General features: G+C 40.6%; 1 protein-coding gene across 1 annotated transcript in view; it reads left to right on the top strand.

Moving 5' to 3' along the window:
* The first annotated feature begins 20,051 nt into the window (after positions 1–20,051).
* Positions 20,052–27,637, top strand: part of SLC28A3 (solute carrier family 28 member 3) — a 36,942-nt gene continuing 29,356 nt past the window's right edge. Inside the window, exons 1-3 of the mRNA XM_058168067.1 lie at positions 20,052–20,071; positions 20,504–20,595; positions 27,265–27,454. Coding sequence (XP_058024050.1) covers positions 20,052–20,071; positions 20,504–20,595; positions 27,265–27,454 — 302 coding nt within the window. The remainder of the gene's footprint in view (positions 20,072–20,503; positions 20,596–27,264; positions 27,455–27,637) is intronic.

Here is a 27,637-nt window from a genome sequence, read left to right as displayed (position 1 = left end):
TATATATATGTTTGTATGTATGTATGTAATTAGATAGATAGATAGATAGATAGATAGATAGATAGATAGATAGATAGATAGATAGATAGATAGATAGATAGATGATAGATAGATAGATCTTTATTAAGTTTCAACATCATACACTAAAATACAAACTAACCACCCCCAAAAAGGAAAATTATCCTTATAGAAAATTATTACTTTCATATACTTATTTATTTTATTTATATCCCACCTTTATTATTTTTATAAATAATTCAAGATGGCAAACATATCTCATACTCCTTTCCTTCTACTATTTGCCCCATAACAACCCTCCCAGGAGATGGCATGGGACTGAAAGAGACGGACTGACCCAAAGTCACCCAGCTGGCTTTCATGGCTAAGGTAGGACTGGAATTCAGGGCGTCCTGGTGTCTATGGTGGTGCCTTAACCACTAGGCCAAAGTGGATATGTTGAAATAATATCCCATTCAGTGTTATGAAATGTGCATAAATACAATTTGCTGTTACCTTTTTAGGACAAAAATCAACTTTTATTTATTGTTGGTTTTCCTTGCACCTTATAATCATAGCCTTGAAGAATGGCACCACCTATTGGCCTTCTTCAACCTGACATCTTCCTGTCAAAAATTCTGAGAACTGCAAGCCAAATAAATTTAGGCAGCGCTGAACCGAGGAAGTACCTACACGCTATACACACACACACACATACATACACACACTACACAAATACAGACACCCATGACAGTCTACCACTTGAAAATATTATGTATTGCACAATTTCCATGTCTGCGTAATTTCCCAGAGAAATTTATATTGCCTTTTCTTGTTAAGGGATTTGTTTGCATTATGACTAATCTGATCTATTTTTATACTGGCACAGCACTCTTTTGTAAGACAATTTGCAATTTGTTGAAACAAATGCAGTAGGACACTTCTGGTTTTATTCCTGATCATAATGCTGATTGCAATGTAACTGTATTTATTTTTGTAAACATTACAGCACATTCCAAATCATCTACTTCTCAAGAGGCAGTTAAGATCAACCTATAAATGTAAGTTGGAATGTAATATCTAGGCTTCTTTTCAACTGTAATCTTTCACTGTAATTAAATTAATAACTCTGGATGTGTAGCATTGTCTGCTAATGAAGGTTTCTAGCAACAGAAAGTATCCCACAAATTTGCTCATGATTTCTTCCAAAGAAATGGAAAAAGATCATGAAATGAGAAATTTAAGGGGCACTGAAGGAGCAAGCAATCAAGAAATACATCAGAGACCAGCACTTGGCAGAAAAGCCACAAAGGCCTTGGAAAAGAAATTTGTATGTTTATTTATCAAATTTTAAAACTGCCTCTCTACCTCACAGGTGGTCTCAGATGCCATGTTGTGTCTATATGTCATGTCATGGTCTTCTCTGAGACATTCTATGGAAGTGAAACGGGGTGGATTATACTTACCTTTACTACGGGTTCTCAACGGGATTGCACTCACACACTCGCTTTGCTCACACACAGAAGCTTCTGCACATGTGCAGATTGCCTATGACAACATCTGGGTTGGTGGGCAGAGCCTCCTGCCTGTTTTACTACCAGTTCTATATAACCAGTTCAAATTGGGGGCAACCCGCTACTGAAGTGAAAGTTGGAGTTTGAAGAAGAAGGGCAGGAAGAATATTGATGGTTTTAAACTTTGGTGTTTAAGGAAACCTCTGCGAGAAAACAAACCAATGGATTATCAAACAAATCAACCCAGAAGTTTCACTCAAGTCACAAATGGCCACAATAAAATGATTCCACTTTGGGCACATTATGCAAATACCTAGCTCCCTGGTAGAAAGTCTTAATGCTGAGAAAGGTGGAGGGGAAAAGAAGAGGATGACCAGCAAGAAAATAGATAGATAGACTCAGTTATGGTGGCCACAGGTAACCAGATTAGAGAGAAATTGTCATGGAAGAAATATATCTGTTTCAGTGGTCGGTTTCAAAAAATTTTACTACTGGTTCTGTGGGTGTGGCTTGATGGGCGTGGCATGGCTTAGTGGGCGTGGCAGGGGAAGGATACTGCAAAATCCCCATTTCCTGCCAATCAGCTGGGACTTGGGAGGCAAAGAATAGATGGGGGTGGGGCCACTCAGAATTTTTACTACCGGTTCTCTGAACCACTCAAAATTTCCGCTACCGGTTCTTCAGAACTGGTCAGAACCTGCTGAAACCCACCACTGATCTGTTTGCTAAGCGTCAACACCAACTTGATGGCACGTGATAGATCAAAAAGAACATGAAGTGGAAAAGAGATACTGGTGTGTGAATGGAACTCGGCTTACTCAACAGAAATCTCACAACTGATATATAATAGTAATAAAAAAAATAAGTACATAACTATTAAGAGTAAAGCAAAGAAAACCTGGCTGGGCTCAGAGTATCACAAGGAATACCTTAGCTTTCATGATTTTGATATTTACAGGTAATTGCACCATTGATTTAGATAAAAATATTGTGAAAAGGATGGTTCTATTTCCTTTCCAATGAACATCTAGATCAGGGGTGTCAAACTCACGTCGTCACGGCAGCATCACGTGACGTATCGGGACTATTTTTCCCTTCGCTAAACCGGGCATGGGAATGGCCAGCAAGTGATGCAACTGGCCCGCAGGCCAGGAATTTGACAGCCCTGGTCTAGATGGTAATATTATTTTCACAATGCAGAAATCCCAGAATGACACAACGAAAACTGCCGTAATATGGTGCATATATGTGATATTATAACATTTTTCCCTCAAAAACATTATTTTACCTTGCTAACATTTTGTTACTTTCCCCTATTTGTAAATATCTTTTGAAGTTCTTCATACTCCATACTCTTGTTTAACCATTTTATACTTTTGTTTAACCATTTTAAATACTCTGGTGCCTTTAACTTAATTAAGTTAAGTTTTAAAAAGTCAGCTGTAAAAAAATATTTGTGAGATCCACCTTCTAGATCTGTCCATTGTAATAGCATAGTATTTTAGGTATTTTTATTGCAAGAATGAATTTGTAGGGGACCAATTTCTTACATGTGTTATTAAAAGATGCATCTTCTTTAGCTCTTATTCTATGTCTACTAAGTTTTCTTAGTTTACTTTGGTATACATTTTGATTAAAGAACATGCAAAAAATACCTCTCATAAGTATGCCAAATGGCACATTCAAAGAACTTAGATTTTTGCCGAAAGTATCTGTTTTGTTAATGCCTCTCCTGTTATATAACTTATAATTTTGTACCTAATAATATTTACCTCCCATTTACCTACCTTATGTTTCCTGGAACTTCCTTTGTCTTTTTTGAAATATTGTATTACATTGGCTATTTTCCAATCCTTTAATGTGGAGTCCAGTTCTACAGATAACATGCATATTTTTATTCAAAGATCAACATGTTCACATTAGAGTTCCTTAAGATCTCTCAGCCATTTTACTGGGCTGCCTACTCATTGCCAATACTGTCAGCAATCATATCGCCTTTATGTAAAAGGTAACTAATGATTAATTAATCTTGACTGGTCAGTTTTTAACAAGCTCCATACAAATTCAGGTAGAATCAGTTAGTAATGTACAGATTAATAAAAGGCTTATGTGCCCTCTAAACCAGGAGTCTCCAACCTTGTCAACTTTAAGACCTGTGGACTTCAACTCCCAGAGTTCCTCAGCTAACTGGGAGTTGAAGTCCACAGGTCTTAAAGTTGGCAAGGTTGGAGACCCCTGCTCTAAACTACTCTTTCTGTGCTGTTTCTTAAGCTTCTTAAGACTTGTTGCTTGATCACATGATACTAACATGAGGAGAATATTTACATAATTATGAAATGTTATTATTAAATAGCAGAAAATGACAGCAGGAACTCAATCAAGAAAAGGGTGGGACTATTTGTTTGTGAAATTTACTACCTGTAACATTGTCGCATTTCCCAGGTTGTGTATAATCGCTTTAAGGTCTATTCTGAGTGCTTCCCCCCCTATCTTCAGCCATAAAAATACTATAAACAATATTCTTCAAAATGGACAGCAGTCTTTCCCTTGAAGTTCAGAAACATGTTAAGGTTTTCAAGTGGCCATCTCTGTTTTTTCCTTCAAAAAGCAAGACCATATATTGAATGATCATGGGCTTGTTTAAATATACTTTTTTAAATAAATTATGATTGGCTAGGTTTGCCCAACATGCACTGTAAACCATGGTTTAAGAATGGTAATAGACTATCATAAGTCAAACTCAGACAAGCCACATTGGGACTTAATATATATTATGAACGTAATCCAGACAGTTTGAACAAGGATGCCAAAGGGAGTCAAAAATGTCAAGGTGGCAGGTACAACTGTACAATGGAAGCCCAATCTATGTGTGCAATGACATATATACAAAATAAGATGGCTGACATTTCCCTGATTCTGAGAGATACTTTATTGTTTTACTTTATGATATTCTGCTGATACCATACAATCAAGCTTTCAGTGTACTATATTTAATGTTTTTCTATCTCTATTTCTACAGAAAACAATGTATTTAACAATTACAATTATCCAAAGGAAATTTGAAAAAGAGATGTTTAGGTATGTGTGAGAGTCAGTTTGGCCTACTGGTTAGGGCAGCAGACTACAAACCAGGAGACTTGGAGTTCTAGTTCCACCTTATGAATGAAAGCCCACTCTCTAATCCCACAACATCAGCCTCAGGCCTCAGGCCATTGTGTCAATTTGTGTTGCAACCAATGGATTGGTCCTTGATTGATTCTGGAAAAAAATGCAGATTCTCCACTTGTGGGAAAACACTGGGAAGGGAAAAATATGTTTATGTTTATATCTTATTTTCCTGAATCCTTATTTCCTTACTTGTCCTGAGCATGCATGAACCTGAACAAAACTCCCAGCATAGATATAATGAGAAATATAAATTTGCTCTAAATATTAGAATTGAACTGAGCCTAAGGATATACTTAACAATTCAAGATAGCTGAGATTTCACATCCTGATAAATCATGTTTTTTATTAATTCATAATTTGTTATATTCAGCCATAAATTGGGTACACACAACATGCTAAATCAAAATTGAACAAACTGCATTGTGATGTACATTGTTGAACCATGCTACCATTCCTGGTCATGAATCTTTCCCATCTTTCAGAGGTCTACCTAGCTTGCAAAGATCTAGATCTACGTTCTGCCCATTTCTGCCGCACAACACTCCCAGGCAGAAATCTAAAGCTTCAGTTCTTTCAGAAGTTCGTCAATCACTATGGACATTGTCCTTTCCCATTCATTTATAACAATGTGTACAAATGTGGGCTGCCTCCCAAAATTGTAAAATGGGCGGTTTCATTATTCCACAAGCGCTTGAGCTCATAGGCAAGTGTTAATCATCATCTTTCAAATTTCACAAGCTTGGACTTTTACAGTTTTGTATGGGAGAATGACTGCTCAGAAAGACACAGGAAAGTGGAGCAATGACCTTAGTGTAAGGACTCTTGGTGTGGTTACAGTCAGATAAATGTCAAGAAAGAGTGAACACACAGCTTAACTGGATGTTGCTGCTGGCTGGGTAGGACCATAGTTACAGCTCTGCCAGCAAGAAAGGTGTCTGTTTAAATACCTTTGTTTGGGATTAAGTCTGCAGCTATGTCCATGGTTAGCCGCACTTCTTCCAATAGCTACAAGAACCCAGCATTTGAGGTAAGTCTAAAATGGTTTTTTGGGTTTGTTTGTTTTTTGTTGTTGTTCTAGAAAAAATTCAAATACGTTAGCACAGTTTCTGGGAAGCACTGTCACCTACTTTGCAACAAGCAACAATTCTTTAATAACAAATAAACCTGCTAAGAAAGATCCTGTCGGTGCAAATGCTCTTTTCTCAAAGACTGGATACAATTACACCATTGTGAAGATATGTGCCACTTACTGTTTTTTCCCCCACTTCCTAGATTATTATATCAGTAGAACAAATTAGTCCTACTCCTGTTTGACTCGGGAACTGAATTAGTTGCAAGTACAACTTTTAGATACATTCTGAACTTATTTAACCTATTTGGGGGATCAGACTTCCAGTTTAGATCACGTTGCACAGATTGTAATGATTGCGGTAGCAGTGTTTGTTGTACGGCGTGATTGTTTTGCAACACATACGTATGTATAATTGCATTTTTAAGCATCTTGTGGTATTGTACCAATGTTATCGACACTAATTAGCATTTACTACAATAGTACCCATAGGGACAGAACATATTTACATATAAAATGCTTTGTTAGTATAATTTCCTCAACCTGGCTCCTTCCAGGTTGGTTAAGATTACAACGCCCCAAATTTCCCAAACAGCACAATCAAAAGTATTCTTTGAGTTGCAGCTCATCACATTTGGATGACACCTGAATGGTTAAACTGAATGATTAAATAATTAAACTGAATGATTAAATAATGAAGTTAAACTGAATGATTAAATAATTCCAATAGTTTTTTTTAAAAAAAACAGCCATCCTTACTTTGATGGCACACTGTCATAGCTTTTAGATTTAGCATATCTAGAACATACAAAGTTGGGGAAAACCTATAGGAATTTCAGTTATATATTTGTATCTATGTTTGCTGCCATCTAATGGTTACCTGGAGTTTTTAACTCGGGTATACTAGCTCAACCTTTTTTTTTTACTTTTTTTAAATTTCAGACTCAGAATAGAGTTGTCAAAAGTTGGCTGCTGTGGGTTATAAAATGCTATATTATTTTATATAGCACTTTATAACCCACAACAGCTCAACTTTTTGAATTAATTCACACATGCACCCATCCCTGGTTTTTCCTCCAATAGAAAAGCAACCTTTATGAAAACAATGTTTTTCTCTGTGTTAATTCTTCCTCTTTAAAAATGCATTCTTAGTGCAACCGTAAAGTTTAGTCTCAGCATGATCTCAATATATTTAATCAATCTATGTGTGATTTTGAATGAATATTCAAGTTGCATGAATGCTTCTCAAAATTATTAGCAGCTCTAGAGGGGCCATCAGAGTCAGAACCGTAGTTTGCAGGTGTAACGGTTCATTCACAGTTCACAAACTGACACTTGATTTGGGGCAGAAGCTCTCAGGCATTTCTTAAGACCAATTATTGGTGAAAAATTGTGTGAAAAATTGGCACATGCACGTTCCACCCATATACCATATGCAGAGAAATTTTCTTTGGCTACAATGAACCTATAGGTCCCCTCTTCATACATGATTGCTGTCTAAGCGACTGTCAGTACTTCATAATTGTTACTTAATTATCTGTAACAACTGGCAGTCAAATCTTGGGAAGTTCTCACACTATGTATCTCCATACCTATATTTTCTTATATATCATTACTTTAACAAAAAACAAAAGTTTGATTCCAAACCCAGTTTATACTTGCCATTCCTTAGAATAACTTCAAATATTTTTTTAACTTTTTTTGTCAATGGAAAGAAAGGAAAAAGTAGTGCACATCAGCGGTGAAATGCACTTACCTTCACTACCGGTTCGGGAATGTGAGTGTGTGCCTCTTCTGAGCATGCACAGAGCCTTTTGCACATGCGCAGAGGGTCAAAAATGGGACATGACATCCCGGCAGGTAGGCAGAGCCTCCCGCCACCAGCACTACCAGTTCATGTGAGCCGGATAAATCCGGCTGGATTTCACCATTGGTGCACATTAGACAGTGCTGAGATTGTAAAATAATTGTGATTTGAAAATACTCTTCAAATATGGCCTGACGAATTAACTGGAATGTATGTCAAGATTAATTTTTGAACAACTTGTAGAAAATCAAGAGGCTCAGATTTTGATGGGAGCAAGTGCATTTAGGAAGGAAGTTTTCTACTGAAATCTCATTCAAATCTAAATTGCACCTTCCCCCTACTCGCCACTCTCAACCTCACTGGTTCCTACATCTAGTAATAGCTTGGAGTTACTTCCTAAATGTTTGGACTGCAATTCCAATTTCAATTCTAGAATTCTGCCTATTTTATTTCAAAATATCTGGAAGAGATGAGGCCAGGTGAGAGAAGACTGAACTAACCCCATCATAAGAAAGAAAGAAAAAAGAACCAAAGATAGATACCCGCATCATGCCTCAATTTAAAACTCGTTAGAAAGAAGAAAAATAATAGGTTAGCATCTCAGCTTGATAGAACCTTTACTCTGAAGTTGAATGTTTTCCTTGGCTCTCCCATATCCTTTTGGCACCAAGTTAATTTCTCTGATTTTCAGAGCTGCATAGATTAATCATTAAACTTAAGACAAAGACCATCAGTCAATGCTAATATAAATGTGTTCCAGTTTATTTATTCTAAAAAATAAGTAAGAGCATTTTCAATTTATATCAATCGTCCAGTGGCACTTAGCTGTTTTCTTGTGGTCAAAATATCACGTAACAGCCCATGGGAGTTATTGTCAAACTTAACACGGGCAACTGTGGGAAGTTGGAAGTAAGAAGGATTGGCAATTTTTTCTTTCTCACCTTCTTCCTCATATGTTATTGTTATGAATTATTTCTTAACATCTTCATTACTCAGGTTGAGTTGGAAGTGCCATTATTAAAATAACCAGGTGGTACTACCATATGTAAGAGGAAGATTATCAGAGGACTGATGAACTCCCCCCCCCCAAAAAAAAGAGTTTGCAATAGCATATAATTTTGAAAAATTATTTGGCAACAATCTAAAGCATCCTGATACTGGTAGTTCTTGACTTACAACTACAATTGAAACTGGAATTTCCATCATAAGAGAATGCAGTTATAAAATGAGTCATCTCGTGACCAGATCTGATTGTAAGACCATTTTTACTGTGGTAATTAAGCGAATCGCCATGGTCATTAAGGAAATCATGTGGTTGTTAGCCAAATCCAATCTGTTAGTGTGAAACACCAACACAATGGCACATAATCAATAATCAATAGAAAAATGTTTTTGATGAACTCAGGAAATGCCCGATAGCCTACGGGTTCAATCAGTAGCTTATGTGACTTAGAAAATTGAATTATCCATGAATCAATGAAACCTGGGTAAACATGTGTGAACAAAAGCTATAAATGTTATGTTTCCATAGATCATGAAAGCAGGAACTGAAGCCCAATACATCATACTTAGGGATGGCAAATTGTTTTGGATTGAAGCCTGCCTATATTACTGGAATTCTTTCATTGGGCTATGACTTAATGGCTAGGTTCACAGTTTATGGGAGAGAGAGAGAGAGAGAGAGAGAGAGAGAAGAATATGACATCACTCCAGAATGTTTCTGTACTATGCGTTGCTTGTGTGATCTCTGTGTCTGTTTCTCTCCATATATGCTGTGACAGCTTCAGGCACTGATTGAGTCAGAACCCATAGCACCCCTCAATCTAACACAGGGTAGAGATGTCTAGTTGGCTATCATCAGCATTTTGATGATATTTCGTTTTCTTTTGACCTCTCCCAGTGGTTTCATGATCATGTTAAATAGTGCAAGAGAAGCGATCCCTGGCATATTCCCTGCTGAAATGCACTCGGATTCAACCTCTCCCCTCCTGCAGCCATCAACTTGACATGTCTACTCAGAAAGGAGAAGGGCCATTACAGAAGGATGCCTCCTACAGCCTGGATTTGCCGGAGGCCTAGAAGGATACTGTGCTCAACAATATCAAAGGCAGCTGTGAGGTCAAGCAGGAAAAGGAGGGTTATACTTCCACCATTTATCTCTTGTCACAAGTTATCAATGAGAGTGCGCAATGCGGTTTCCACCCTACACCCTGCCGTGAATCAGAGTATGGTCAAATAATCCATAGAGCTCTCTACAGTTAATAATCCATAGAGCTCTCTACAGTTACCACCTAATCATGTTTCCATATTGTACTACACCATAATCCAATTTGATTCTTTTGGTATGTTGATATGACTTATCCTTATCTGTAATCTAGACCACTATAACTTTCTCAATAAAAGAAATCTTGGTTCACAATAATATCTGAGCCCAAAAGGCTTGCAGCCACTGGGCAGATAGGAAGAGTTAAAAGTCAGATAATGAAAATTAAGAATTTGGATCCTGGTAGACATCCCCTAGCAATCTCAATTGCTTTATTTAATTGTGGGTGTTTTCTGGAGTGCATTTCATTATTTATTTAACAGTATTTATAACCTGAGCTAGCCTACAATACCCCAAAAGCAAACTTAAAAAGTTTTCCTTGGGAGGAAAATCTTGTTGAAACAGCAGGTTATATTTGTTTTTGAAATAGCAGCAGGGTTGAGGTCACACTCAGGGAGAGTCTGTTCTAAAGAGAAGGTGCTATCACAAGGAACATGTTGTCATTGTTGTTGTGTCCATTGTTATGTTTTTGATGGGTTGGAATTTCCAACAAGCCCTCCTTAGATGATTAAATAGGAAGATGTTGCTTGTGGCAAGAAGTTGCTTGATGTATTCCTTTTCTGTACTGTAAATGTATTTAAAGATGATTTCAGCTTTAGGTAACCCCATACAGAATACCCTGCAATCTGACAGAGGTAATCAGAAGTATGAGTCATGGTAAAGAGCCTTGGTGGTGCAGTGGTTACAATGCAGTATTGCAAGCTAATTCTCCCCACAGCCTGGAGTTCGAATATGACAGGGATCATGGTTGACTCAGCCTTCCATCCTTCCGAGGTCGGTAAAATGAGGACCCAAATTCTTGGGGGCAATATGCTGACATTTTTATATAAGTCTAAGTGCTATAACTATTGCTCTTTCTTATTGCTCATGCTATTGCTATGAGTGGCTGACATCAAGGCATCCTGGTCCAGCTATAGCTATCCTTCTTTTACAGCAGCATCTGTGGGATGACTCTCATTTTATCTTCACAACCCTGTTGAAATATGCCTAAAGATAAACTGTGAAGTCCACAGTGAAATGAAGACTTAACCTGGCCCCATTCCATTTCTCTAACCATTACACCACAGTGCAATTCCTATAACACCCATGGATGGTGCTCAGGTGGGATACATCATTCTCTGCTTAATTGACCTGTTTCCAAATATGGAACCAAACTGTAAGATAACATAGAATAGAATAGAATTTTTATTGGCCAAGTGTGATTGGACACACAAGAAATTTGTCTTGGTGCATATGCTCTCAGTGTACATAAAAGAAAAGATACGTTCATCAAGAATTCTAAGGTACAACACTTAATGATAGTCATAGGGTACAAATAAGCAATCAGGAAACAATCAGTATCAATATAAATCGTAAGGATACAAGCAACAAAGTTACAGTCATACAGTCATAAGTGAAGGAAATGGGTAATGGGAACGATGAAAAGATTAATAGTAGTGCAGGTTTAGTAATAGTTTGATAATGTTGAGGGAATTATTTGTTTAGCAGAGTGATGACGTTCGGGAAGGGGTTGTTGTGTCTAGTTGTTCTGTTGTGTAGTGCTCTGTAGCGTCGTTTTGAGGGTTGAAACAGTTTATGTCCAGGATGCGAGGGGTCTGTAAATATTTTTACAGCCCTCTTTTTGACTTATGCAGTATACAGGTCCTCAATGGAAGGCAAGTTGATAGCAGTTGTTTTTTCTGCAGTTCTAATTATCCTCTGAAGTCTGTGTCTGTCTTGTTGGGTTGAAGAACCAAACCAAACAGTTATAGAGGTGCAGATGACAGATTCAATAATTGTATCAGCAGCTTCTTGGGCAGTTTGAGCTTTCTGAGTTGGTGCAAAAAGAGCATTCTTTGTTGTGCTTTTTTGATGACGTTTTCGATGTTAGCTGTCCATTTTAGATCTTGCCATATGGTAGAAGTAAAAATTTGAAGGTCTCTACTGTTGATACTGTGTTGTCTAGTATTGTGAGAGGTGGAAGTATGGAAGGGTTTCTTCTAAAGACTACCACCATTTCTATGGTTCTGAGCGTGTTCAGTTCCACATTGTTCCGGTCACACCACGAGGCTAGTTGTTCAACCTCCCGTCTGTATGCGCATTCATCATTGTCTCGAATGAGACCAATCACTGTTGTGTCATCTGTGAACTTCAGTAGTTTAACAGATGGATCGTTGGAGATACAGTCATTGGTATACAGAGAGAAGAGAAGTGTCTTCAGCCTTCATGTGTCATAACTTTTAACTAAGAGAGAATGCTAAAAAAAAGTATTTACTAACCCGAGCACAAGATTGGAATAAAACTCTTATGATTTTTTAAGAAGCAATTTTGTGGCAAACAAAACTTTGATGGGATAATGGAAACAAATCAGCTATTAATAAAAAAAAAAATCCTCCCATTCTGCTCAGTAAGGTCAGATGAGGAAAAGAAAGCAGAAAAGATCATGAGCGTGCAGAAGAACTTTCTCTACAATGCAAGAGGAAAACATTCTTTGCAATCTCTTTTGCAAGATGCCCAATTTCAGCTCTTTCTTCTGCAAGATTTGCAGGAAGTCTTTCACTTGTAGGAAGATTTTTTAAAAAAGAAAAAAAAAGGAAAAAGAAACTCGTTTACAAGAAAATGAAGAGCTTGCATCTTTATTGCAAAACCAGCTACTGAAGGGACCAAAAAGGTTTTTTTTCTTACTTACCTTTAGCAAAATACAGTACTGCAGAGGAGAAAATGCCACAGGAAGAAAGTAAGGAGTATAATTTATGCTCCTTGCAAAAGTACAGTTCCTGCATTTTATATTTGCATGGCTGAAGTTTGGAGGGTGCAATTCAGTGGTAGGTTGCCCCCGGTTCAAACCGGTTCTATAGAACTGGTAGTAAAACCATTGGGAGGCTCTGCCCACTGACCCGAACATCATCAAAAGTGATCTGCGCATGCACAGAAGAGTGTGTGTGTGAATGGAGTAAGCGCGCGCAAGCGGGCACGATGCGAACCAGTAGTAAAGGTAAGTAGAACCATCCCTGGTGCAATTGCATCTTAAAGTTTGTGGCATGTTAAAACAGGTGAGTAAAAGTCCAAGGCTTGCAGTTTGACCTCTTATATGGCAGAATCAGGACAGGCAGATGAAGGGTGTTGTTTAAAACAAACAAACACACAAACAAAATGAAAACGCAGTGGAATTAAGGAATTGATTATTGTGCTTTGCTGCTTTCCTCTATTCCCTCAGGGAGCCAAATGTGTATTTGTGTCTGTATGTGCCTAGATCTCTGTTTGTGTATATCCTCCATTTTATCGTCACATTATCTTCTCTGAAATGAGTATCCAAGAACACTCAAAAAGCTTCAGGCCTTCGCAGACATTTGAATCTGGATTTCCCCCAACTCTTAAGTTTATTATGTAGGTAATATATGTATATTCAAGAAGTTAAATATTTGACTGAGACTGAGAGCAAATGATTGGCTTAATGACCTACCTGGGTTTCCTAAGAAAAGACTAGAACTCATGGTTTCTCTGTTTCTGGCCTGTTCTTTAACCACTACACCAAACTGGTTCTCGTTATTATATTACTAATATTTAAATTTGTCCATTTGTTGTTTGAGCAGTAAGCTCAACAAAGGACTATCACTATCAGATGGAAGGTAAATTTGCAGTCCGCAAGATTGCTTGCATTTTAATACGGTTAAATAAAGATACTCAATTCTATTTAATACAAATACAAAAAATGTGGCTTTTATTAGCTTTAAAATATGCCTCTTTGGATTTAGCTAAATAATTTATTAAGCTTAAAAGCCATCCTTTTTTATTATTATTATTTTAAAATGCCAATGTGACCATTCGTAGTCAGTAGAGGTCAGCTAAAAATCAGCATGTGGCCTCCAGTTTTAGTAGATGCTCCCAGCACCTCTTAAAGTGGAAGAAGCACACTACAATCCTCATAGCACTCCAAGTTTCCATTACAAATATTCAGTGGCAAAATGGGAAAATGTCAACCCCTAATCACGCGTGTCAAATTCGAGCGCACTATGGGCCAGATCCAGGGGTGGGGTTCCAGAGTGCAAATGATTCAGGTCACCCTGAGGGCACAAATAAACCCCCAAGTAGCCTCAACAACTCTCAGAGAGAGTTCTAACAACCAGATGACTGCAAAGAAATATAAACCTTCCATTTCCCCCCATACACATACACACTCCTTCCTGTCAGAACCTATCCTTCCATCCTCCCACCTTCCAGTTGAAACTGATAAAGCTTCTTGGATGAGAAGTGAAACTTCTTCTTCTTCCTCTTCCTCAAGGAAAAAACAGTCCAGTTGCCTTTAAAAAAAACCCACACCTTTGGGACAACTATGACTTGGATGACTGAGACTCTCCATATTCACATTTGGGAAAGTTGTCCTGAGGCTGGGGATGGATCAGTTGATGGATTATTTTATTTGCAATTTGGCCCAGGCAAGAAGACATCTGAAAAAAAAGCATTTCAAAGAGATTCTGCTTTTATTGGCTCTTTATAAAGGAGGCTAAGAAATTCCTCTTACAGTTATGAAGAATCTATAGCTACCCAAGATTACCATTAAAGGTATTGTACTAAAATCCATGTTCTTGCTTCCTTGCCTTGCAAAGGATAATTCAGCAGAAAGCAGCCAAGGCTGGGTGTTGCTAATGGTTAACATGAGTTTGCTCAAAATATAAGGCTACACATCGTACCTATTTGTTTTTTGTTCTGTTTCTCTCTACCCCACCCTCCTAGTCACAAACTGGCTTTGTTTCTCCCTGAAACATTAAAGGCTGTGCCAAAGTTATACACGTGGATACAGAAACTGTAATGTATTACTGTAAGTTTTGGCGGGAGTTTTAGGCGGGAAATATCTCGTTTCTGATTGGATGCAGCCTCAGGCTGAAGTGTATATAAGGAGAGGTTTTTCTCCAGAGTTTTGCTGGGTCACACTATATTAAAGAGCTGTTGTCACTAACCTGGTCTCCTGCCTCGTCAATACCCAAACATAACATTGGCGACGAGGATGGGATATTGAGGCAGAGCACCAGAACAGAGCTGAACTCACTACGAGAATCAAACCCAGCAAGGTGACGGCGACTGCAGCGATGACCGGCTACACGCCACCCACTCCGTTTGACCCTGCCCAGGAGACATGGGGAATATATATGACCCGTTTGAAAGTTTCCTGGAGGCAAACGAGCTACAGGAGTCTCCGACAACCGCAAACGGGCTTACTTCATAAGCCACTGTGGGTCAGCAGTCATCGCCGTCGCAGAAGCCCTAGCGGAGCCAACACCGCTACACTCCGTGTCGTGGCAGACCCTTCAGACCCTCCTGAAGAATCACTACGCACCAGCCCGTCCAAATACGTTCGGATGCGAGTTTGGGGAGCGAGGCAACAAGAAGGCGAGTCTATCAGCGACTACATGGCAGCCCTGAGACAAGCCTCCAAGCATTGCAGTACCGCGATCTGGACGAAGAGCTGCTGGAACAACTTATACGGGGGGTCAGAGACATCCGTTTGAGGAGACGGTTGCTAGCCAAGAGCAACCTGACATTGGCAAACGCTCTGGACGAAGCCAGAGCCCATGAGATGTCCAACCATGCAGCAGACACCTTACAAAAGCGACTCACGCCGATGGCGGGCGCAAAGCCGAGCACAGTCCACCACGAAGAAACCTATCGTGAGTCAACCAGCGAAGAGGAGGAAGAAGTCCACTACACCGGAAAATCGACAAGGAAGACCCGGAGGAATGCGGAAGTTGCGGGCGACATCAGCGCCAAAGATGTAAGTTCAGGGCGCCATTTGCGGCGGTGTGAAAGGAAGGGCACCTGGCTCAAGTCTGCCGAGCACCCCAACCTTCCGCCGAAAATTCAAATCGCCAATCAGAGCGGCTCTGAGTCAGAGATGCAAACCCCACATTCCCGCGAAATTTCAAACCAGCCAATCAGAGCGCGAGATCGGCGAGGCGACCAGCGATTGGCCAGGAAAGAAAGAGCGAAGTCAAACCGAATGACTGTTACCATAGACCACGCAGCTACCCGCATCAAGAAAAGATCTTCACAAACCCGACAATTGAAGGCGTACCGTGCCGACTGGAAGTAGACACAGGATCAGCTATCACAATCATGTCCTGGGACACTTTTGTGAAAGCCTTGCCGCACATCGCAAAGCGCAAGCTACAGAAACAACGGCTCCGGGTGCAGGATTACCAGGGCAACCGCATCCCTGTTCGAGGACAACGACCGTCGAGGTCAAGTACGGGACATACGAAAAGACCCTGCCCATCACGTTAGTCGAGGAACCTTGCCAAGCTTGCTGGGGCTAGACTGGTTCAGGCGTTGGGAATGGGGTGACTGGCGTCCACGGAGCGGATGCAACCTGCAAAACGCCCTACTGGAGGAATTCGCAGGCGTATTCGAGGACCGTTTAGGCAAGTACAAGGGACCCCTATCTCCTTCAATTTAGACCCCAAATAGCTCCCATTAGGTTAAAGGCAAGGAGGGTTCCTTTGCACTCAAACCTAAAATCGACAAAGAGTTAGATAAATTAGTCAGCCAGGGATACTAGTGCCAGTTGACCATGCCAAATGGGAGACGCCAATCGTCACCCTATAAAACCAGACGGGTCCATAAGAATTTGCGCTGATTACAAGGCTACCTTGAACAAAGCATTGCAAAGAGCGCCTACCCAGTTCCAGTAGTGCAACACTTATTGCACTCACTAGGGCACGGACAAGTTTTCGCCAAATTAGACTTGGCACAAGCGTACCAACAGCTACCCGTAGATGCTAGCACAGCTGAGGCCCAGACCATTATAACGCACCGGGTGCCTTTAAGTGCACCCGGTTACAGTTCGGGGTGAGTGTGGCCCGGGCTATTCCAAAATTTGATGGAGCGGCTCCTACAAGGGTTACCGAGTCGTACCTATTTCGATGATGTGTTGGTATCAGGGAAGATTTAAGAGAACTGGGAAGCGATTAAGGAAAGTTTTGGCCATTTTAGGTCGGCAGGATTAAAAGTTAAAGCAAGCAAGTGTCAGATAGGGTCGAATCTGTTGAATTTTGGGCTATAGAATAGACAAAAAGGATTCACCCACTGAGAGCAAAGTCAAGGCGATAAAGAGCCCCAGCACCCAAAAACAAGACAGAACTCCAGGCTTTCCTGGGTCTGGTAAACTTTTACGCCGTGTTTTAAAAGACAAGGCAACCGTTGCTGAACCGCTGCATAAATTGCTTGGAAAAAACACTGCTTGGTCGTGGGGGAAGTCAGAGAATAGGGCATTTGAGGCAGTAAAAAGTTTGCTATCAAGCGATAGCCTGTTAATACAATACAACAACAGACTGCCGTTAGTATTGGTTTGTGATGCGTCCCCTATGGAGTAGGAGCGGTGCCAGCCACAGACTCCCAAAGCGGCACTGAAGCCCCTATAGCGTTCTATTCACGAACGATGTCCCGGCTGAGAGGAATTACAGCCAGCTAGATAGGAGGCTCTGCAATAGTGTCAGGGGTGAAAAATTTCACGAATACGTTTTGGGCGAGATTTCGAAATTGCCACTGATCACAGACCGCTATTGGGGTTACTGGCTGGCGACCGCCCAACGCCAGTAGCACTCTCACCTAGACTGACCAGATGGACTATTTTTTTGACCGCATACTCCTACAAGCTGCAGCATCGGCCTGGAAAGGAGCTGGGGCATGCGGACGCATTGAGCAGATGCCCATTGCCAGGAAATCGAGGACCCCACCCGGGCACACCGTTCTACTAATTGACTCTTGGACTCTGGCCAGTCACATCGCAGGAAGTGGCTCGGGCCTCCTACCGGGACGTTGTTTTAAGAACTGTAATCAGTTGGGTTCAAAGGGATGGCCGCGCGGGCGACGTTCAAGGAATTTGTAAAGAAAAAGAATTGTCTGTGCAAGGGGTGCCTGCTCTGGGGGATAGGGTGGTAGTTCCAGAGAAGCTGAGGAAAAAGTTCTGGAACTCCTGCATGAGGGTCACCCAGGAATTGTGAGGATGAAGGGTTTGGCTAGGAGCTATGTCTGGTGGCCCCTAATGGACAGGGAAATCAGTGACAGGGTTGGCCGATGCCAAGTATGTCAGGAATCAGACCACTACCACCACGGCCCCAGTTTTGGAGTGGGAGAAACCCCAAGGCCCTTGGTCCCGCATACACATTGATTTTGCCGGCCCCTTCCATGGCCAAACATTTCTAATTGTGGTGGATGCATTCTCCAAATGGCTGGAGATCATCCTAATGAAATCCACAACCGGGAGCTGTCATCCCAGCACTAAAACACCTTTTCCCCACCCACGGACTACCGGACACCCTCGTGTCCGATAACGGCCCACAGTACACCGCAGCATTATTTGAAGGGTACCTGGCTGAAGAGGGCGTCCGACATGCCCGCTCAGCGCCGTTCCACCCTGCGCCGAACGGCCTTGCTGAACGCTTTGTCCGGAGTGCGAAAGAAGCGCTATCACGAAGCGGCCCGGCGATTGGCAGGCACAATCGACGCATTCTAACCGTCAACACAGGACCCCTGTGTGGCCACCGCCGCAGCCCAGCCGAGCTATTAATGGGCGGAAGCTACGGTGCCCGCTAGACCGGCTACACCGAACTACGTACAGGACGGGTTCAAAACAAAACCAGATAGAATCGAGAGTTAAACATAGGAGACTGTGGGCACATAATTACCGCGACGGCCCTAACTGGAAGAGGGGGATAGTCATAGACAAAACGGGCCCCAAATCTTATCTAGTGGAACTAGACGATGGCAGAATCTGGAGGCGCCACATAGATCAATTAAGAAACAGATTGAGCGATAAGGCAGAATTAGGCGAGAACAGCCTGACTATGATTTAATTAACCCACAGCTGACCGGGCGCCAAGAACAAACAGAAAGCGTAAGCAAAGAACCAAACAGAGACTTATCTGAGTCAGGCGAGGTCCAGCGACACCCTCCGGTCCCTCTAGAGGACAGCAGGTCCGAGCCGGCGAGTAATCCAGGGCGGATGGCGGGAGGAGGAGCTCAGAGGAACGAAAAGTCCCTCCGCAAGCTCGACTCAACTCCAGAAAGTGAACTGCGCAGGTCCGGGAGAGTCAGGAGGCGCCCACGTACCTGCAGGACTACGTGAGAAGTAATATGCAAATATTGGCAAAGTGCCTTCTGGGAGGGAAGGAGTGTAATGTATTACTGTAAGTTTTGGCGGGAGTTTTAGGCGGAAATATCTCGTTTCTGATTGGATGCAATCACACATTACTCCCAGAAGCACAAAGCTGAAGCCTGAAAATGACGAATGAGACTTCATCGAAATGTCGCCAAGACACTTCCAATTTTACATGGGAGAAAACCCGAGTAACTAAAGACCTACATACAAACACCTGCGAAAACCTCAGAAAACATACATACATATATATGTGTGTGTGAGTGTGTGTGTGTGTGTATGTATAAAACCTCAGAAAACATATATACATATATATATATATATATATATATATATATATATATATATATATATATATATATATATATATATATATATATATATATATATATATATTAATAATAATAATTTAATTTTTATACCGCCCTTCTCCCGAAGGACTCAGGGCGGTGAACAGGCATATATATGTTGTTTATTGCTTTTAACGTTGTAAGCCGCCCAGATTCACCCGGTGATGAGATTAATTAATTAATTAGGTAAAGGTAAAGGTTCCCCTCGCACATGTGTGCTAGTCATTCCTGACTCTAGGGGGCGGTGCTTATCTCCGTTTCAAAGCCGAAGAGCCAGTGTTGTCCGAAGATGTCTCTGTGGTCATGTGGCTGGCATGATTAAATGCCAAAGGCGCACGGAACGCTGTTAATTTCCCACCCAATAGGTGGGTCCCTATTTTTGTACTTGCATTTTTTTATGTGCTTTCGAACTGCTAGGTTGGCAGAAGCTGGGACAAGTAACGGGAGCTCACCCCGTTACGCAGAACTAAGGATTTGAACCGTTGAACTGTCGACCTTTCAATCAACAAGCTCAGCATCTTAGCCACTGAGCCACCGCATCCCTAATTAATTAATTAGACTGGTCCAAAACTAACTCGCTTAGGTAGCCAAGGATGGACCGGAAGCTGAGTCTCCTTGATTTCCAACTACTATCCAAAGTCTGATCAAACCACATTGGATCTTAGGCTTGTTTTACAGTAAGTCACTAAGATCATGAGCCGTGGTGGCACATGGTTAGAAAGCAGTACTACAGGCTAATTCACTGCTCACTGCTTGATTCTGACCAGCACAGGGTTGACTCAGCCTCCATCCTTCCGAGGTTGGTAAACTGAGGATTGTTGGGGGCCATAACTCTGTAAAATGCTTAGACAGGGCGATAAAGTACTGTGAAGCGGTATATAAGTCTATGTGGTATTGCTTTTGCTATCATCATGTGGATTGTTTGCTTTTGGCTTCGTATGATATGATAAAATCAAATTACTATAGTTTGCTCATCTAAACATGGTTATTCACATGAGGAAGACATATGAAAACAATCTAAAATTCTTGTATAATTAATATGTACTGTTCATTATTAATTATAATATGTTGGGTAATGCATACTTATCTACTACAGTACAAAATAGTCTTTTTAAGTTATCCTGTTTATTTATTTATCCTTCTAGGAAACTTACAAGGAAATATGATATGGTCCTTCAATTTTGCAGGAAACATAAAACTATAATCCGATACATAATTTTTGGAATACTAATTATGGGTATGTATTATACATTCCGGAAAATAGCAATTTTATGTAGAATTTTGGGTCTATATATTTTTAAAGTGTGAGACTAATAGCATACAATAAAATCCATCTCTTGGTTATATTCCAGTCTAATTACTGCAATCTTCTCCGGCCATAAGGCTATCTTTGCAAAAAGCCTGTAAGCTCTAATTTATGTAAAACATGTCAGCTAAGTTGTAAACCAGTGCAAGAGATATTGGAATTAAAAGTAAAGGTTCCCCTCGCACATACGTGCTAGTCGTTCCCGACTCGGGGGGGGGGGTGCTCATCTCCATTTCAAAGCTGAAGAGCCAGCGCTGTCCGAAGATGTCTCCATGGTCATGTGACCGGCATGACTCAACGCCAAAGGTGCATGGAATGCTGTTACCTTCCCACCAAAGGTGGTCCCTATTTTTTCTACTTGCATTTTTTACGTGCTTTTCAACTGCTAGGTTGGCAGAAACTGGGACAAGTAACGGGAACTCACCCCGTTACACGGCAGTACTAGGGATTCGAACCGCTGAACTGCCAACCTTCGATCTTAGTCCCTGAGCCACCGCGTCCCTAATTAATTAATTAATTAATTAATTAATTAATTAATTAATTAATTAATTAATTAATTAATTAATTAATTAATTAATTAATTAATTAATTAATTAATTAATTAATTAATTAATTAATTAATTAATTAATTAATTAATTAATTAATTAATTAATTAATTAATTAATTAATTAATTAATTAATTAATTAATTAATTAATTAATTAATTAATTAATTAATTAATTATTTAATTAATTAACTAATTAAGTAAAGGTAAAGATTCCCTCGACATGTGTGCTAGTCATTCCTGACTCTAGCTCACCTCCGTTTCTAAGCCGAAGAGCCAGCGCTGTCCAAAGATGTCTCTGTGGTCATGTGGCTGGCATGATTAAATGCCAAAGGCGCATGGAACGCTGTTAATTTCCGCCAAAGGTGGTCCTATTTTTCTACTTGCATTTTTATGTGCTTTAACTGCTAGTGGGGTTTGAACTGATTGGGTGGGAGCTTGGCTGTGCTCTGATTGGATGGGGTTTTTGTGCTCTGATTGGATGGGGTTTTTGTGCTCTGATTGGATGGGGTTTTTGTGCTCTGATTGGATGGGGTTTTTGTGCTCTGATTGGCTGGGGTGTGTCCTGTGTTGGTGGGGGCTTGGTTGTGCTCAGTCTAGTCTGTGCTGCAGGGGATTTGAGCTGGTGAGCTGCATAGCTGTTGTTTGGCTTTGTGGTCGTGCTACATCTTCATAGTGGGTGTCAGTCTGCTGCATGTATGGATTGGAGGGTTTGAAATGGCTAATGTTGCAGCTGCGGTCTGGCTTCTGGTCCTTGGTCGTGCTACATCTTCATAGTGGGTGTCAGTCTGCTGCATGTATGGATTGGAGGGTTTGAAATGGCTAATGTTGCAGCTGCGGTCTGGCTTCTGGTCCTTGGTCGTGCTACATCTTCATAGTGGGTGTCAGTCTGCTGCATGTATGGATTGGAGGGTTTGAAATGGCTAATGTTGCAGCTGCGGTCTGGCTTCTGGTCCTTGGTCGTGCTTCATGATCAGTGTGGGTTTGGGTCTGCTTTCTGGGTGGATGTGTGGTGGTGACATCCTGTGTGGACCTCGTGAGTGTGGGTCTGGTGTCATTCCTCGTGTTAGGGACTCGTTTGTCAATAAGGGCAGGTTTCCAAATGGCTGGTAGGCGGGAGGTATCATCTCGTTTGTTCATGCTGTGTGGGCGTGTTTCTATCTCGATGGCTTCTCTGATTATTCTGTTGTTAAAGTGTTCAGTTTTGGCGATAGTTCTGGTCTTTTTAAAGTCAATATCGTGTCCTGTGGCTTTAAGGTGTTGGACCAGGGAAGAAGTTGGTTCCTCTTTTTTGACTGAGTTCTTGTGTTCTTCAATGCGTGCACTTATTCTTCTGTTGGTTTGTCCAATGTATGTGGTGGGGCAGGCGGTGCATGGGATTTCATATACTCCTTGATTTTCTAACTCTGGAATCCATTGGATGTTAGTACGTTAGTGAGAGTGTGTAGTTCGGTTTTTAGGTGTTGTTCGTCAGTTAAGCGTTTTGTTCTGGAGATGAGTGTCTTGGCTACGGAGTTGATCTGTGCTGGGTGGTGGTGTGAGAGTGCATGCAGATAGCGGTTTGTGTGTGTTTTCTTCTGGTAGATGGTGTGTCCTAGGGAGCCATTGGGTCTCCTGTAGACTAAGACATCTAGGAAGGGAAGTTGGTTGGGTGATCAGATTTTTCTAGAGCTTGGGTTTCAAAGTGTTCCATGTAGAGGTTGGCAATGACAGGTGAGAGGGGTGATCCCATGGGTGCTCCTTCTATTTGTTTGTATTTTTGTCCATTATAGATGAAGTATGTGTTGGATTCCAGAGAAATAAGATTACCAAACTAATCCAAAAAGAACCCCCTACTAAAATCCAAGACAGAGAACAAGAAAACGGCACAGCCCTCCTCCCATATATAAAAGGCACCACAGACAGAATCAGCAAGATCCTCCACAAACACAACATCAAGACATCAAGACAACATTCGCCAAGACACTTCCAATTTTACGCGGGAGAAAACCCGAATAACCAAAGATCTACATATATATATATATGTATATATATGTTGTTTATTGCTTTTAACGTTGTAAGCCGCCCAGATTCACCCGGTGGTGAGATTAATTAATTAATTAAGTAAAGGTAAAGATTCCCCTCGCACATGTGTGCTAGTCATTCCTGACTCTAGGGGGCGGTGCTCATCTCCATTTCAAAGCCGAAGAGCCAGTGTTGTCCGAAGATGTCTCTGTGGTCATGTGGCTGGCATGATTAAATGCCAAAGGCGCATGGAACGCTGTTAATTTCCCGCCAAAGGTGGTCCCTATTTTTCTACTTGCATTTTTTTATGTGCTTTCGAACTGCTAGGTTGGCAGAAGCTGGGACAAGTAACGGGAGCTCACCCCGTTACGCAGAACTAAGGATTCGAACTGTTGAACTGCCGACCTTTCAATCAACAAGCTCTGCATCTTAGCCACTGAGCCACTGCATCCCTAATTAATTAATTAGACTGGTCCAAAACTAACTCGCTTACGTAGCCAAGGATGGACCAGAAGCTGAGTCTCCTTGATTTCTAACTACTACCCAAAGTCTGATCAAACCACATTGGATCTTAGGCTTGTTTTACACTAAGTCACTAAGATCATGAGCCGTGGTGGCACATGGTTAGAAAGCAGTACTACAGGCTAATTCACTGCTCACTGCTTAATTCTGACCAGCACAGGGTTGACTCAGCCTCCATCCTTCCGAGGTTGGTAAACTGAGGATTGTTGGGGGCCATAACTCTGTAAAATGCTTAGACAGGGCCATAAAGTACTGTGAAGCAGTATATAAGTCTATGTGGTATTGCTTTTGCTATCATCATGTGGATTGTTTGCTTTTGGCTTCGTATGATATCTAAAATCAAATTACTATAGTTTGCTCATCTAAACATGGTTATTCACATGAGGAAGACATATGAAAACAATCTAAAATTCTTGTATAATTAATATGTACTGTTCATTATTAATTATAATATGTTGGGTAATGCATACTTATCTACTACAGTACAAAATAGTCTTTTTAAGTTATCCTGTTTATTTATTTATCATTCTAGGAAACTTACAAGGAAATATGATATGGTCCTTCAATTTTGCAGGAAACATAAAACTATAATCCGATACATAATTTTTGGAATACTAATTATAGGTATGTATTATACATTCCGGAAAATAGCAATTTTATGTAGAATTTTGGGTCTATATATTTTTAAAGTGTGAGACTAATAGCATACAATAAAATCCATCTCTTGGTTATATTCCAGTCTAATTACTGCAATCTTCTCTGGCCATAAGGCTATCTTTGCAAAAAGCCTGTAAGCTCTAATTTATGTAAAACATGTCAGCTAAGTTGTAAACCAGTGCAAGAGATATGGAATTAAAAGTAAAGGTTCCCCTCGCACATACGTGCTAGTCGTTCCCGACTCTAGGGGGTGGTGCTCATCTCCATTTCAAAGCTGAAGAGCCAGCGCTGTCCGAAGATGTCTCCATGGTCATGTGACCGGCATGACTCAACGCCAAAGGTGCATGGAATGCTGTTACCTTCCCACCAAAGGTGGTCCCTATTTTTTCTACTTGCATTTTTTATGTGCTTTTCAACTGCTAGGTTGGCAGAAACTGGGACAAGTAACGGGAGCTCACCCCATTACATGGCAGTACTAGGGATTCAAACCGCTGAACTGCCAACCTTCGATCTTAGTTCCTGAGCCACCGCGTCCCTATATTGGAATTACACAGTGGCTATTTTGAAAGTTCTGTACTGTTTGACAAATTGCTTTTTGGGACAATTTAATATGTTAGCGTTCAAATTCTTAAATGAATTGCAGCCTGACTACTTGAATATACAGCCAAGTGGCTTTGTTAATATGCTTACCTCCAGTCTTATGTTAATACAAAAGTAAGGCTGCATAAATTGAACTGTCCTGACTGCTGAGCCTTATTTTGTCTCCAGAATGGAGCTCATAAGCTGTACTCTTATAGTTTTAATTGAGGACGTATTAAGAAAAGTGATTGATGGATTCCTCTGGTTTGGTTTCTCTTCCCACTGAGCATCTCTTGCTAGCAGGAAAAATAACTATTGTTCTCCTAAACACGTGGTGGGACAGGGTTAGACAAGTTACAAAGAGTTACTGTGGAAGAGCTTGTCTCCTAGATACAAAGATAGTCTATCATTAGAGGTTTTCAAGCAAAGATTTTTTGTCTGGATATTATGGAGATTCTTGCCTTGGACAAAGAATTAGAAACAAGAAGGTCAAGAGGTACCTTCTTGTTTCAAGTTTGAAACTCTCTCTGTAAAGCTTCCATGACAAATATTGTATTAAGAGAAGAAGGGGAACATCACTTTAAAACTGGAAAAATTAGACAAACGTCTCTGCTATGGGATGGGAATGAGACAATGGTAATGTCATGAGGGCCATCTCACCTTGTTTACTTTGAGGGACAAGTGGATAAGGCCTGAAGGACCATCTCTTCTTTTAATACTCTCTCCCGCTATTACCATTGAATGAAATCTTTGTATTTTTATTATTTACTTCTTCGATGGGTTTTTTTTTTTTGGTTGATTCAGATAATTAGATTGCATTGGAATAATTGACTCTGTCTTGGAATAGGTGATGATATCAAAATTGCTTTGACCTAATTTGTGCTTAGCTTCCTGAAGCAATTATAATTTTTCCAAGGCAAAAGTAAGATTAAGCAGTCACTATATTAGTTTCATTAACTGTTATTATGCCTGCTTGGGTAAAACAGAGTGTTTTGCATCTTGCCATTCTCTCTCTTCTAGAAGGGAGCATATAGGTAGTCTGTGACTTACGGCCAAAACTGAGCCCAAAATTTCCACTATTAACAAGGCAGTTGTTAAGTGACTTTTGTCCCATTTTATGACTTTTTTTTGGCCACAATTTTAAGCAAATCATTGTGCTTAAGTGAATTTGTGCAGTTGTTAAGCGAATCTGGCCTCCAACATTGATTTTGCTTGTCAAAAATCTGCTGCGAAGGTTACTAATGGTGATCACGTGACCCCCAAGATGGTGCGACTGCCATCAATACATGCCAGTTGCCAAGTGACTGGATTTTGGTCACATGACTGTGGGGATATGGTGGTGGTGAAATCTGAACCAGTTTACTACAGGTTCACCGGATGCGCACTGCGTGTGCGCGTGTGTAGTGCACACCATCCACAAAATGCAAGGTGTGTGCTCGCACAGGGCACCCCAAAAGGAGAACAGCGCGCGGGGGGTGTGTGATCAGCTGTGGCACACAGTCTTTTTTTTTTACTTTTAAAAACATTTTTTTACAACATATTCAGCCAAATAAGTTGTTAAAAAAATGCTATTAAAAGAAAAAAAAAAGGCTCTGATGATCAGGCAGTTCAGTTCAGCTGAGATTGTCAGAGCCTTTTTTTTTTTTACTTTTTAAAAGAAGCGGCAAGCGGGGAAGCAGGCGACCGGGCATTGGGTGGGCATGGGTGGGGGGGCTAGGGATTTTTGCTGAACCATCCACCGCCATCACTACCGGATCAGCCGATCCAGTCCGAACTGGGATATGGCGACAGTTGTAAGTGTGAAAACTGGTCAGAAGTCACTTTTTTCGGTGCTATTGTAACTTCGAACAGTCGTCAAAAGATAGTCTTCCTTGTAGATGCTTTTGCTCCAATTCGTCAGTACCAAGGCAGAAAGGATGTTGATAATTTGTAGAACAATCACTCTCGTTTTCGCTTTTGCCCAATTAAAACATGCAATTTTAGGGAAAAGATGAAAAAAAATGAACAGGTCTCTGACTCTGGTTGATGGGATGTGTAGTCGGATAGTATAAAAATGCTAGGTTTTATAAAAGCACCTGTTTTTTAAAAACATCTAAGGATTTCCAAAGAGATAATTAGAATGACACAGAATTTGTTTATTTCAAAGCATAAACGTTTTTGCTTAATTACTGGTGATCTGAAAATTGCAGGTAACTCTTTCAGTTTTGTTTCAGGGAGAGAAAAAAACAGGAGACGGAGACATTGGGTAGGCAGTGTGGGCAGCTGACATGATCTTGCTTTTATTCCATTACAGGTTACCTGGCAATGGTGATTGCGGCCTGCATCTTGAATTTTCACAGAGCCTTAGCGCTCTTCATCCTCACTCTCCTCGCCATTTTTTTCATCTGTTGGGACTTTTTCATAGCCAGATATGAGAGTAAAATCTCAGAGTTGCTGTCTCCTTTGGGAAGATTTTTGAAAGCTCAATGGTTTTGGCTGAAATGGTAATGAACCAACTTTCCTTTTTTTAAAAAAAAAAAAAAAGGGGGGGAGATTATGCAGTTGTTTGTGATTTTCAGAACAATATAAAAGCTATAAATTATTTTACATTTCATCCTAGCTATTAAAAAAAAACAGGATTTTGGGATATTAACTCAGGATAAAATTTCAATTCTCTGTGTCCTAAA

Source organism: Ahaetulla prasina, chromosome 2, assembly GCF_028640845.1.
Source record: "Ahaetulla prasina isolate Xishuangbanna chromosome 2, ASM2864084v1, whole genome shotgun sequence".
NCBI classification, from domain to species: domain Eukaryota; kingdom Metazoa; phylum Chordata; class Lepidosauria; order Squamata; family Colubridae; genus Ahaetulla; species Ahaetulla prasina.
Note: the sequence above shows the minus strand (reverse complement) of the source record. Positions and strands in the feature narration are given on the sequence as shown.